At 38.5% G+C, this 14,181-nt stretch overlaps 2 protein-coding genes and 1 non-coding gene across 6 annotated transcripts; all 3 read right to left on the bottom strand.

The window, feature by feature from the left end:
* Positions 1-447: 447 nt before the first annotated feature.
* LOC112621081 (olfactory receptor 2A7) lies at positions 448-2,244 on the bottom strand. Its single transcript, XM_025380270.1, has one exon. The coding sequence runs from the start codon at positions 2,154-2,156 to the stop codon at positions 1,224-1,226; it is 933 nt and encodes a 310-aa protein (XP_025236055.1). The 5' UTR covers positions 2,157-2,244; the 3' UTR covers positions 448-1,223.
* Positions 2,245-9,812: 7,568 nt separating this feature from the next.
* LOC112621899 lies at positions 9,813-9,915 on the bottom strand. The gene has a single exon (XR_003118831.1). It is a non-coding gene; the product is annotated as a U6 spliceosomal RNA (small nuclear RNA).
* A 355-nt stretch (positions 9,916-10,270) lies between these two features.
* Positions 10,271-12,848, bottom strand: LOC112620962 (cTAGE family member 8-like). 4 transcript variants are annotated; one of them, XM_025380061.1, is made up of 3 exons: positions 12,532-12,836; positions 11,300-12,459; positions 10,271-11,170 (listed from the first exon to the last, which is right to left on the bottom strand). In XM_025380061.1, the coding sequence occupies exons 1-3, from the start codon at positions 12,834-12,836 to the stop codon at positions 10,509-10,511; spliced, it is 2,127 nt and encodes a 708-aa protein (XP_025235846.1). In that variant the 3' UTR covers positions 10,271-10,508. The 4 variants fall into 4 exon arrangements, with proteins under 4 accessions (XP_025235846.1, XP_025235845.1, XP_025235844.1 ...); XM_025380060.1 differs by having other exon boundaries at positions 11,300-12,836; XM_025380059.1 differs by having other exon boundaries at positions 10,271-12,459.
* Positions 12,849-14,181: the final 1,333 nt, after the last annotated feature.

Here is a 14,181-nt window from a genome sequence, read left to right as displayed (position 1 = left end):
AACAAAAAAACCAGTATACAATAGTTTTGGGACATAGTTTTATATCTAACATGATATGACACTCACTTATTGTGTAAAAATCGATTTTACGATATAAAAGTAAATTCATCGAACTAAGACAATAAGAAATTAAATATAAATGTTTAAGACCAAACTTAAACCTAGAAAAAACATCATCTCAAAATGACATGTTTCCCATGGCACAGGAAGCTGCTACGACTTTTAAGTGTGTAGGTGGTGGATTTTGAAATCTTTCTACATTTTTCTTTTTTGAGAAATTTGGGTTTATCTTGAAAACCCTGAGTTAGAAAAATTAGATTGATTTCATTCAGTGGCAAATACAGGAAGATGTATACTGACTTATATTTTTTAAAAATTTCAAACTTAGAAGATTGTGAGGTTGAATGAGGTCACCTCCTGAAGCTTCTATACTAGGAACGCTGATCCATGATGGACAGGGTTCGATTTATTTTTTTTAGATGATCCACCGTTGAACAGTAGAGACAGGGTCCCTCACGGTCTGTATCCAAACAGAGCCCAGATTTTTACAGACTGATCGAGGCATAATGCTCAGACCTACATCTCTTTAGAGGCTCACTTTGCAAGGAAAAAAAAATCATTCTGCACTGGAAGGCGGCTGTAGGAAGTATTCACAACGAGTCCATGAATATCAGCATCTCCTGTTCCAGGAAACTCTTACTAAGTATTACAAAGGAAATTTTGTGTGCTCACATAAGTTTAGAAAACACTGGCTTAAAGCTGGAATAGAATTAGTCTTTCCTAGAGAAGTTTTTACAGCGTTCACTGTGCTAATATGAATTGTGATCCCTAGACAGAGGCATCTGTTGGGAAGTAAGTCTCAAACTTCTTTGACCACAGAACTTATTTTTAAAGTTCTCTGAAGGGACCAGTGTTTTGAGGAAAACATTCTGGGGGCTATGGGACTGGATCAAAAGCTAATGAGGATATTGTAAGGGGTATTGTCCTGGTGTGGAGAAGCTGCAGCACGATCTGAAGAGATAAATTTCTAGAATTCATCCCACATCTGCTGAATCAGTCATTCAAAGATAGGGCAGGAGATAGCTCTGTTTTAAATGAATGTCTCAGATAATTCTCATGTCCACTGAGGGCAGAGGTCACACCAGTACAGAGTTGGGTCAAGAACTGCCCAACGATGTAACTAACTTCCTAGGTCACTGTCAATCACAATGCCATAATCCTCTTCATAAAGCCCTTTCTACTCCCAGCAGTCTCTTCAAAGTATTCTTCACTTCTGAGTTCCTAAGACTATAGATAAGGGGATTGAGCATGGGATTGAAGAGGCTGTGAAACAGCAGGAGATATTTCTTCTGCTCCTTGGGGTTCCCATATCTGGGTCCAACATACATGATAATGGCTGTGCCATAAAAGAGTCCAACTACACAGAGGTGGGAGAAGCAGGTGGAGAAGGCTTTCCTCTGACCTTCCCTTGATTGGATCTGAAGGATAGCACAGAGGATGCACATATATGAAACTACAATTGTGGACAAGGGTCCCACCAGCCCAGAAATTGCTCCGGCCAAGACCATGTTCTCATTGATGTGGGTATCGGCACAGGCAAGTTTGAGAACAGCCAAGATTTCACAAAAAAAGTGATTAATTTTCTGGGGCCTACAGAAGGGTAAAGGTAGAAGTAACACAAGATGAATCAAGGATAAAACGACTCCAGTGGCCCAGGAAGTGGCCGCTAGGGTGATACAGACTCTCCAGGTCATGATGGCCAAATATCGGAGGGGGTGGCAGATGGCCACGTACCGATCATAGGACATAACCACCAGGAGGAGACATTCTGTGACAGCAAAAGTGGAAAAGAGAAAGGTCTGCGTCATGCAGCCCACAAAGGAGATGGGCTTGGCTGGATGCAGCAGGTTCACCAGCATCTGGGGCACTGTGTTGCAGGCGTAGGCGATGTCGACGACCGCCAGGTGTGAGAGGAAGAAGTACATGGGGGTGTGCAGTCTGGAGTCCAGTGAGATGAGCCCCAGAATGGTCCCGTTCCCCAGCAGGGTGAAGACATAGAACGGGGAGAAGAGCCCAAAGAGGAGCATCTGAATCCTTGGGCCAACGGGAAATCCCAGCAGGAGGAACTCTGTGATGGATGTTAGATTGTCTCCCATATCCCTGTGACAGAGGAAATCAAGTTGATGCTCATGGTTTAGGAGAAGTGTTTAAAAACAGATTCATTTTAACTTGTTTGGCACTCTTTGGTGAATTAGAAAAGGGTTCACAGGCAGCCGCAGTGAGTTTTTGTGTTTTTAAATGAATGCTTAAAGACCATTTGGTAATGCTAATAGAAATGTTTAAAAAATATATGCAGGCCGGGTGCAGTGGCTCACACTTGTAATCCCAGCACTTTGGGAGGCCCAGGCGGGCGTATTGCCTGAGCTCAGGAATTCAAGACCACCATTGACAAGACGGTGAAACCCCATTTCTACTAAAAATACAAAAAATTAGCTGGGCGCGGCGGTTGCACCTGTAGTCCCAGCTACTCGGGAGGCTGAGGCAGGAGAATTGCTTTATCCCGGGAGGTGGGGCTTGCAGTGAGCCAAGATCGCACCACTGCATTCCAGCCTGGGCGACAGAGCGAGACTCCGGCTCCAAAAAAAAAAAAAAAAGAAAAGAAAAACAAATGCACGCACACACATACATAGGTTTCTTTTTTATTATTTTAACTTTTTAATAAAGTCTAAAATTTCAAAATAAACATGTCACATATTAATATATTCTTTTGTTCTTATTATTATTTTTTTTAATGGCTCAGTCCTCTCAGGGATGAATATCACATGTTAATCTAATACACAGTTTTTGTTGGATCTAGTGAACTATCTCATATCCTTCAAATAAATTCTTCTTTTCCTTGGTCCTATTATTCAGAGTTTTTCTCTACTGTGTTTCAGAAACAATGAACACTGACTGATACACATGTCAAAGTCTTCAAACCGCATTAAGTTTAATCTTAAATTGGAAGGTTTAATTAAGGGCAGGCTGTACTAAGGTTAGACAACCATCAGCCAAATACACCAGTGGTCATTCACCTCTTACACTTTCCACTCTTGCACTGATCGTCACCTCCACAGCAAATATCTCACAAAATCTTTTCATATCCAAGTGTTAAGACTTATTTTTTAGCCCAGAATCTAATTTTTTGTTATTTGGTTTTCCACAATATTTAGATGAGCTTTTATGTGAATGACTGAATAGATTTGCACTGTGTCATTATCTAAACACGAAAACAGAATCACTACGTTTTGTTGGATTTGGGCTTACTATTGATAAACCCTCTGGCATACATAGTTTTAAGCATTGTCTATGCAGGCGATAGGCAATAGTTAGATGAATTTATGAGGAATACTGCAGAAACAGTCTCTGAATTCTCTGATTGAACTTAGGCTTCCTTGATCCCACAATTAAAATGTTAGCATAAGCATGCTATTGTCATTTTTGCTTAAATTTTATTCTCATTTTTAATGTAAAATTATATCGTCTTGGAGATAGCAAGGATGAACAATAATCCTCCATTTAAGTGTCCATAAGATTATAAATTTAATCCTGCAAAACCAACTAAAAAGTATTTCATTTGCATTGGACTTTTCCTACCACCATTCCAAGGATAAGTGTCATGCTTATGCTGAAGAAAATAAAATAATTTGCAGTTATTTATTGATTTCTTCTCATTTATTTCATGTTATCCTGAGATTGGATCTAAACTTTGAGCTCCTAATCATTGCTCAGATTGTGCGGCCTCATAAGATTATGTATAATAAGTAAACAAGCATCTGTACACTTGTTAACCTGATGAGCTTCTGTATGTGACACTTTAAGCCTTTTTAAAAATAAATTGCTGGGCTATGCTTGGTGGCTCATGCCTGTAATCTAAGCACTTTGGGAGGCTGAGGCAGGAGGTTTGCTGAAACCCAGAAGGTCGAAATCAGCCTGGGAAACATAGAGACCTCATCTCTTTCAAAAAATTGAAGAAATAGTAATTATACGAAAAAACAATTTTTAAAGAAAGAAAGTGCTCGTCTTTTTTGTTAATGTGAAACATTTACCAGAGTCACTTGCACACAGATATTTCTTCAACTTTAAAAAAAGCTACCAGTCAAAATACTGTGAACATATTGGTTGCTTTAATGTATTAATATACTGATGGATAATATGCTGATATCTATTAACATATTTTACTCATAGTATCCTATTATCTAAAACTGTTGGTGAGCAAAATTTGAGCACTAAGAGAGTAGAAATGTACTTTTGCATGATATTAAAGTGTGACGGTAAAAGCAAACAAACAATGTAAATGACATTAAATTATATTTGACCAGAACTCACAAAGGCAGTTAGGAAATCCAGGTGTCTAGAGATGATTGCTGTGTAAGAACGTAGATAATCTTCATACAGAAAAGGCAACCATTTCTACAATGTGGCTGAGTTTACTGATGGTGCTGGGAACTTTGCTGCCCATCTGAGAACTGCCAAGGAAGGCTCCTGCCTCTTCAAGTGCTTTTGAGAAGGGAAGGTTTTATTAATCATCACCTCCACAGAGTACCTTCCAATTGTCATGAGAGCTTTGTGTAACACATGAGAAAACAGGCTTCACTTACACCAGCATGATTTCCATAGAGACATGAAGAACCCGACCACTGTTATTCTTCTAGGGGCAGAGAACTGAGCCTCTGTCTCACTCTGTCTCTGAGGAAGCCACAGTGATAAAGAGATTGAGATTAAGGCAAGAACAGAAAATGTCTTCGTAACTGAAAGGATACATATGTTATCTAAAGTAATATCGTGGGACCATGTGGCTATCACAGCTACCACAATACGTGAATTTCTTAGAGTTTCATGAATATTTATGCTATTCCGTCCCCAAACATTCAGAAAGCACTTGCGAGATGCAAAGATCCATGCCTAGGTTTGTTTGGTGGTAAAATAAAATCTTGCCATGAATTCCTGCAGTCGTTTCTTTTAGTGTAGTCTGCTTTCCCAAATACCCAGAAGCTGGTGGGAGAATAAACTTGAATTCCAGGGTTTTAATCATTAGATCTTTTTAGATAGAAACTCAGACCCTTTATTTTTGAGCACCAATCTGTAGATGTTGGAGATTCGTTTTAAATAATCTCTGGGGCTCATTGACCTGTCTAGAAGAAGAATGGATAAGGCATAAGGATTGAGCAAAATTTACTTTTCAAAATTTTCCTTTTTTTTTTTTTTTTTTTTTTAACAATGTCTGATCCTGCCCTTATGGGAAGGATAAAGCTCTGTAAAATCACAGGGCCAGCTCCTGTTTTCTGAACCCTTTCTATGGATGGGGATGAATCTATGTATTCCACTTATCAGAGTAGGTTTACCCTCATGGATTACATTTGAGGTCCCGCATCTGAGTGGTTGACAAATTGTGCCAATATAGCTAGCCGAAGTGTCCTTGTATTAGGCCTGGCTTGTTTACAAAGTTATCAGCTGGTTGGAAGGACCTAGGAGACTGTATATATCAGCTGAGAGAGAGGCATCAGTGATACAGGGATCTGTGCGAACTGTTCATTCAGCCTACTTTTGTCTTTTGCATTTTCTCTTGCCCTAAAACATATTGCATCCATTATAGGATAGATGGTTGCTGTGACCATTCAGTCTTACGACTTGGTAGGTCCAATAGCACTTCAGCTCAAGCTGGACAACTCTGGATTTATACTTACTTGACATGCCTTTCTCACTAAGCTTAATAATTTCTAGGTTTCATTTAATGACTTTCGCTTGAATGTTTAGAGGACACTGTACAGTGTTTAATTGGCTTAATTTCAATTTTGTTGTGTGTCAGGGACTAGGGAGGCCAGAAGAGGAAGAGAGAGAGGGAAATGACCTGTCGGTGGAGCAATGAGAACACACGCAACATTTATCAATTAAGTTTGCTGTCTTATGTGGACGTGCTCATGCTGCCCTAAAACAATTACAATAGTAACATCAAAGATCACTGATCACAGATCACCATAACAGACATAATAATAACAAACCAATTTTAAATACTGTACAAATCATTAAAATTTGACCTAGGACACAAAATGAGAACATGGTGTTGGAAAAATGGTGCAGATAGACTTGCTTGAGGCAGGTTAGCCACAAAATTTTAGCCCAATGGAAATGCAGTATCTATGAAGCACAATAAATTGCAGAACGATAAAATGAGTTATGTCTGTATATAGAAATAGAATTAATTTGATTGTGTTTATGTTAAATTCTGTGACCTTAATGGACTCACTGCTTAATTTTAGGAGGTTTCTAAAATAGATTTGTTTGGATTTCTATGTAGACAGTCATGTCTGTTGTAAGTAGGAACTGTTCTGTTTTTTCCATCCTGACCTGTATGTCCTTTATTTTCTTGTCTTATTGCACAGTGTGTAACTTCCAGCACTGTTTTGCATAAGGGTGATAAAAGCAGATATAGTTCCTTTATTCTTGATTTTAGAGAGAAACCATTCAGTTTTTCACCACTAAATATGATGTTAGTATAGCTATGTCCTCCATAACACTTTGGTCAGTGATGGACTGCATATATGACAGGGTCCCACAAGATTATAATGGGGGTGTAAAACTCATATTGCCAAGTGATGTCTTAGCCATGATAATGTTGTAGCACAATGCATTACTTACATGTTTGTGGGATTGCTGCTGTAAACAATCCTACTGCACTCCCAGTGTGATACAAAAGCAAACAACTATGCGTTTTACTATGCATTTACAACATTCTACTAAACTTTTTGTCATTATTTTATTTTATTTTATTTTATTTTGGAGATGGAGTCTTGCTGTGTTGCCCAGGCTGGAGTGCAGTGGTGCAATCTCAGCTCACTGCAACCTCTGCCTCCTGGGTTCAAGTGATTCTTGTGTCTCAGCCTCACAAGTAGCTGAGATTACAGGTGTGCAGCACCATGCTTGGCCAATTTTTTATATTTTTGGTAGAGATGGGGTTTCACCAGTTTGGTCAGGCTTTTCTTGAACTCCTGACTGCAAATGATGTGCCTACCTCAGCCTCCCAAAGTACTGAGATTACAGGTGTGAGACACTGTGCCTGACCTTTGTCATTATTTTAGAGTGTACTCCTTTTGCTTATAAAAATGTTAAGTTCTGGCCGGGCGCGGTGGCTCAAGCCTGTAACCCCAGCACTTTGGGAGGCCGAGACGGGCGGATCACGAGGTCAGGAGATCGAGACCATCCTGGGTAACCTGGTGAAACCCCGTCTGTACTAGAAAATACAAAAAACTAGCCATGCGATTTGGCGGGCGCCTGTAGTCCCAGCTACTGGGGAGGCTGAGGCAGGAGAATGGCATAAACCCGGGAGGCGGAGCTTGCAGTGAGCTGGGATCTGGCCACTACACTCCAGCCTGGGCGACAGAGCGAGACTCCGTCTCAAAAAAAAAAAAAAAAAAAAAGAAGTTAAGTCCTAAACAGTCTCAGGCAAGTGCATCAAGGGGTATTCTAGAAGAAGGCATTACTATCAGAGGAGACGACATCTTCATGCTTGCTCTTACCTGTGAAGACCTTTCAGTGGGACAAGATGTGCAGGTGGAAGACTGATATAGATGATCTAGATACTAGGTAGACTTAGGCTGATGTGTGTATTTGTGTCTTAGTTTTCAATAACAAATTTTTAAAAAGTAAATAATTAAAATAAACAGTTTCACAAGTAGAAAAATGTTTGTAGAATAAAGATATAAAAAAAGAAAACCTTTTGTGCAGCTTCCTAATATTTGTGTTTTAAGTGGTGTTATTACAAAGTAGAATCAAATTATTATTAAAAATTAAAAAGTTTATAAAGTAAAAGTTATAGTAAGCTAAGGTTAATTTATTGTTGAAGAAAGAAAAATGTTTTAATGAATTCAGTGTAGCCTAAGTGTACAGTGTTTATAAAGTCTACAGTATCGTACGGTAATGTCCTAGGGCTTCATATTCACTCACTACTCACTCATTCACTCACCCAGGCAACTTCCAGTCCTGTAAGCTCCATTTATGGTAAATGCCGTATACAGATGTACCATTTAAAAAATCTTTCATGTTATATTTTTTTTACTGTGCATTTTATGTATTTAGATATGCTTAGATACATAAATACCATAGTTGGTGAGTTTTACCAAATTGTTACCATAAATGTAACACTTAACTGTATTATAATAGCCTATAGTATTCAGTACTGTAATACATTGTATAGGTTTGTCACCTAGGAGTGATGGGCTATTCCATATAGCCTAGGTGTATAGTGGCTACTATATACCCCATCTAGATCTGTGTAAGAACACTCTAGGACGTTCCCACAGTGACAAAATCACTTGACAGCACATTTTTCAGAATGTATCCGCATCGTTAAACAACACATGACTCTGTAATGTTAGGTTTTTGTAGATGCTTTCTATCAAGTGGATAAAGTTTCCTCTATTCTTGCTTTATAGAGTGTTTTTATCATGAATGGATGTCGAAATGTGTTAAATATTTATTATGTATCAGCTGATATAATGTAACTTTCCTTCTTTTGTTTGTTAACATGGTGGATTATTTTGATTGACTTTGTGAGATTTAATCAGGCTTGTTTTTCTGGAAACAATCCCCCACTGGACGTGGGTCAATTTTGAAAAATATAGTGTAGAAGTCTATTTGTTAAGTAAATTGAACACATCTTTTTATATATATATATGTATCTAGGTGTGTATGTATATATACACACACACTCTCTCCTGGTTTTGGTATCAGTGTAATAATAGCTTCAAAATATAAATTGGGAAATGTTCTTTTACTGTTTTCTGGAAAAGGTAGTGTAGAATTGGTGTTTACTTTTTTTAAAACACGTCAGAATTCTCCAATGAAACCATCTAAACACAGAGATTTCTTTTTTGGTAGTTTTAAAATTATGAATTCTATTTTCTTAATGGTTATAGAGTTCTTCAAATGGTCTATTCCTGCATGGTGAGTTGAGTTAGTTTGTGTTGCAGCAGGAACACTGCATTTTGTCTCTTTTGTCTAAGTTGTCTAATTTATGTGTGTGGAGTGGTTTGTAATATTCCTTGATTGTCCTTTGTGATGTGTGATGTCTGTAATGATATCGCCTGTTTCATTATGATATTTAAAATTTGTGTCTTTTCCTTTTAATTTCTGCTTGAGTTTGCTAAATTTTATTAATCTCTTAACGGAGCTATCTCTTTGTTTCATTGATTTAACTATTGTTTTTCTCTTTTAAATGTAAGTGTTTTCTGTTCTTATCTTCATTAATCCCCACCCTCTACTTGCTTTCAGTTTATTCTGCTCTTCTCTTTGTAAGTTCCTGAGGCGGAAATCTATTGCTCACTTGAGACTTTTCCTCTTTCCTAATGCATGCATTTATTACTATAAGTTTGCTTCTCAGCACTTTGATATGTCACAGTTTCATGTTTATCCAGTCCAATGTATTTTTAAAATTTTCCTTGAGACTTCTTCTTTGACCAATAGATTATTTAGAAGTGTGTTTTTACATTTCCAAGTGTTTGAGACTTTTCATATCTCTCTTATGCTGATTTCCAATTGGATTCCCTACAATGATTTCTGGTTTTCACCTGGTCTGGATGATTACTATCTCTTAAATTTGCTGTGGCGAGTTTTAGGGCCTGGGATATCTGTATCTTGCCATGTGTTTTGTCAGCACTCGCAAAAATACGTGTATTCTGCTGTTGTGTGGCATATTCTGTAAATGCCAAATAGATTCTTTTGGTTAATGGTATTTTGAGTTGTTTTATATTCTTGCTGATTTTTCCCCTCTTTTTACAAATATGAAATGCCTCGCAAAATTTTGTGTAATCTATATGCAGGAGCCGTGTTAATCTTGTCCGCATCATTCTAATTTTAGAAAGTGCTGCCAAAGCCAACACTCCTTGCTGATTTTCTGTCTAGTTCTATCAATTATTGAAAAAGGCATGAGGAAGTTTCTAACTATAATTGTGGATTCGTCTGTATCTCCTTTCAGTTCTGGCAGTTTTCTTTTATAAAAAAATCAACTAAAATGTATTAAATTAAGCATAAAGTTACTTTCTCATTTATCTACAAGCACAGTGAATACAGTTCTTGGCATGAAGACACAGCCTTTAGAATTTAAAGCCTCCCCACCTGCGAGATTACATATATAAAACTCCCACTGTTGTTTCTATAGTAATGGATTAGTTCCCGAGATTAAAATTTATACGATTAGAAATAATAAAATGGAAATGATTTACTCATAGATTTGTATTTAAATCATCTTTATTTACAAACTACTATACTAAGAACTATAATTCCTTAAACTTCAATTTGAGAAAAGTGTAATCACTTAAGTAACAGCCGTTACTTAAACTGAAAATGAGATCAGTCTAAATTACTTTTGAAGAGAGCAAAAATATTGTCGGGTTTCTTGCTGTGGTTCTGGTTGTTCAGTAGCAGGCTCCTTGGAAGGCAGAATCAACCCTGAAGGGAACTCGCTTCTACCTTCAGAATGTGGGGTTGGGGTAAAATCCAGGTCTTGGGTGAAGGTAAGGAGGAAAACCCCTCGGTGGATAGATGTTTCTCACTGCAAATGGAGCACGTGGTGGACCTGGGAAATCCCTTGGTGGACAGTAACCTCGAGAAGCTCCAAACATGGTTCCTGGAGGAGGTGGGGGGAAAGGAGGTCCTCTTCTCATGAACGGTCCCCTCATATTCACAGGAAACAATGGACCTCTGATTGGAGCCAGAGGTGGAGGAACAAAGCCGGTACCAGTTGCTTCATTTTCAGCAGGGAGAGATGAATCAGGCACATTTAAATTACCAGGATGATCTTTGGCATCATTTCTACTGGATTCCATTTCTGAAGGCATTGACCCATCCATTTTATCCAAAGAAGGCACATTAAAACTTCTGAGTTCTGCTGGCCCAGACAGTCCATCAGAATTAGAATAAAATCTGTCTTCCCTTTGTGGAGGAAGCGCTGAATCAGGATGTGATTGTCCTGGTGGAGGAAATGTCATCCTACGGTCCTGTTCCCACGGAGATGACAGGGACCCAGTGTCAGGAGGAGCCCTGTGAGGATCGGTTAACGTATCGCAGGCTGGTTCTCCTCTTTCCTTGGTAATCTGATGGTCCAGAGGATTCCCTGGGCCTCTTGGGCCTCTTCCTCCTCCCTCCGGAAGCACAGGAGAGGGTCTTGGTGGACCCTCCAACACAGTTTGAGGAGAGAGAAAAGCTCTCGTTTCAGATGAAGGCTGACCCAATGGTGAGGGACCACATGGGGAATGCTCTCTGCCAAATGCTGTATTTGAAACATCAGGTGCACAAGGATCTTTTTGTAAAAGTTCAAATTTAAACTCTGTTTCAGTTAATTTTTGTCTGTTGTGAGCATTTTCTTTCTTTAAATCATTGAGGTTTCTTTCAGCAGTCTGAGCTGCCAACCAGTTATCATGTCCTTTTTTCTCATAGGAAATAACCTGCCTTTGATAAAAATTAATAGTTCTCTTCAATTCTTCTTCAAGATCTTTGGCTAGCTTTCCATAGGTCTCCAGCCCTTCAGTGGTGTGGCTGATCTTTTTTTCCACTTTAGAAAGTTTCTCTTCTTCCTGTATCCGGGAATTTTCCTCTACTGTCAATTTCCTGTGGAGTTTCCTTTCATTTTCTTGATAGAATTCAGTCATTATTTTAAGTTTCTGTTGAAGCTTCTGATTCTCACTTTCAAAATACATGTTTTCTGACTGCAAAGATGCTTGTTGAGTCTGAAGATTTTTAATATGCTCCGTAAGCCCTTCCTTTGTTTTGTCAACTTCAGATAACTCAATAACAATGTGGTTTCTTTCTCCTTCTAAGGTTTTTAAAGAAATATTTAACTCAGCAGCGTGAATCAGTTTCTTCAAAGCTCCTGTTGGAGGATCATCTAAGTAAGCACCATTTTCCGATTCACTGTTCACTTCTAATTCCAAGTTATCATCATCCGTTATGTCCTCTCCAAGCACAGCAGCCCGATCTTTCATCTTTAGCAAGCGTCCAGTCAGAGTCTTGATGTGATTTTCTTTATCATTTAGCACTTGTTCTGCGTGTGCTTTGGAGTCTTCAAATGTTATTTTCTGTTTATTAAGTTCACTCACTTGTTCTTTCCATACTTCAGCTTCTTGCAAAAGCCGCTTCTGGCTTTCCAGAAGTTGAGAATTTTCATTCAAAGCATCTTTTATTGCTATCTCGCGTCGTTCTTCACTCATGTTAAAGATCTTGCAGATCATTTTGGCTTCAGCTATTTGCGATTTCAGGGATTTTGACTCATCTTCTAGAGCCTGTATCCTTTTTGAAATATCCGCCATCAATTCATCTTGTTGAGAATGTTTAGATTTCTCTTCTTTGAACTCTTTTTCTAGACAGAGGATTTCATCCTCAAGTTCAGAATTGGACCTGTTCAGCTTTTCACAGGTTGCCTCCAAACTTCGCGCTTCTGCTGCCGCCTTCTCAAAGCTGGCATCCTCTAAAGACGTCTCTGCTTCATAGGCTTCGTACTCTTTTTGAATAAGGCTAAATTTTTCAAGTAGTTTACATTTTTCTTCAATTAGTCCAGAAAGCGTTGCACCAAGTTGTTTTTCTCTTCCCACATAAAGCCGACTCCTAAAGGATCTAAAAGCTCTCCACAGAAAAAGGGGAACAGCAAAAAATCCAACAACGGCTGCACATACCACCAGTTCCCATGGAAAACCATGAGGATTCGAATATGGTCTCCTACTTTCAGGCAGTGCTGCCACAACCCTGCGTAGCTCCTCCAGGACCAGCCCCAGATAGGGCTGAGGGGTAGCGCCGGGCTCCTCCATAGCGCCGAGGCTGCTCTGGGGTCTCCGCAGTAACACTGGCCACAACAAGCGGTGGAGAACACGCAGCCTGAGGTCTGGAATCCGAATCCGCACGCGGCCACCAAGCGGAGCGGACCACTGCGGAGCCAGCTGCGGGGGGAGCTTGGGAACGCGGGCACCGCACAGGCCTCACAGGCCCATGCTGCTGTCCCCTTATACCCCCTGCCCCCTAGTTACACTTTACATCCTAAGGCAGCGCAGGTCCCAGCCTGACCCGCCTTACTTCTGGCAGTTTTCACATCACATATTTTGCAGCTCTGTTAAGTTTGGTGAGTACCCTTTTAAAATCGCCGTTTTCTTCATGGATTAAACCTTTGATCATTATATAATCTCTCTGTTTCTGGTAATTTTCTTTGCTTTATCTGATATACATACAGGCACTCTTGCTTTCCTTGCATTAATGTTTGTGTAATATATCTTTTTTCATCCTTTTAATTTGGCCTGCCCTGTATTGGTAAATTTCAAGTGAGTTTCTTGTACACAGCATACAAGAAATATATACGAAAGATTCATTCTTTTAAATACACTCTTCTATTATCTGTGTCTTGGTAGACCATTCATAATTAATCTAATTATGGATATTTTAGCGCATAAGCCTGACTTTTTTTTTCCTGTATCAATTCTTGTTTGTCTGTTTATTTTTGATGACTTCCTGTAGGTTATTTGAATATTTGTTTTAGAATTCCATTTTGTTATTCATAGTATTTATAGCATGTCTTCTTTTTAATAGTTGTTTAGGTTGCATTTTATAGCTTAGTATATATTCCTTTATATATACATTATCACACTAAATGGGTGTCATCTGTATTCCAGTTTGAGTGAAGTATAGCAACCCTCTGTCATATTATGCCTCTTTGCCCTCTCAAATTTGTAGTATAATTGTCTTACATACATTTAGAATAACACTAGGCAATGCTATGATTTTTGCTTGAAACATCAAACATAATTTAGGAAATTAGATTCTGTGAAAATAAAGTGAGCATTTCAGAGCTGCCAGAAAGAAATCTGACACAACCTGTTTTGTCTTTCATTTTTTCTTTCTTTCCTTTATATTGATCATAGATAATATGAGGCTCTATCTATTAACTCCAATATCTGGATTCTCTATGAATTTGTTTTTAATAACTGATTTATTTCTCATCAGTCTTCTTTTCTTGCTTTTTTGTATATTTGGTATTTTTTTTAAAGTATGCTGAATTTATGGCTAATATAATATTGAAATACTCAAGAATTTTGAATTTTTTATCTGGGCAGAAGTTGTAATTACTTGTAGATCATCTTGCTGCTCTCAAGACATAGTTTTAAG

Source organism: Theropithecus gelada, chromosome 3 (assembly GCF_003255815.1).
Source record: "Theropithecus gelada isolate Dixy chromosome 3, Tgel_1.0, whole genome shotgun sequence".
NCBI classification, from domain to species: Eukaryota; Metazoa; Chordata; class Mammalia; order Primates; family Cercopithecidae; genus Theropithecus; species Theropithecus gelada.
Note: the sequence above shows the minus strand (reverse complement) of the source record. Positions and strands in the feature narration are given on the sequence as shown.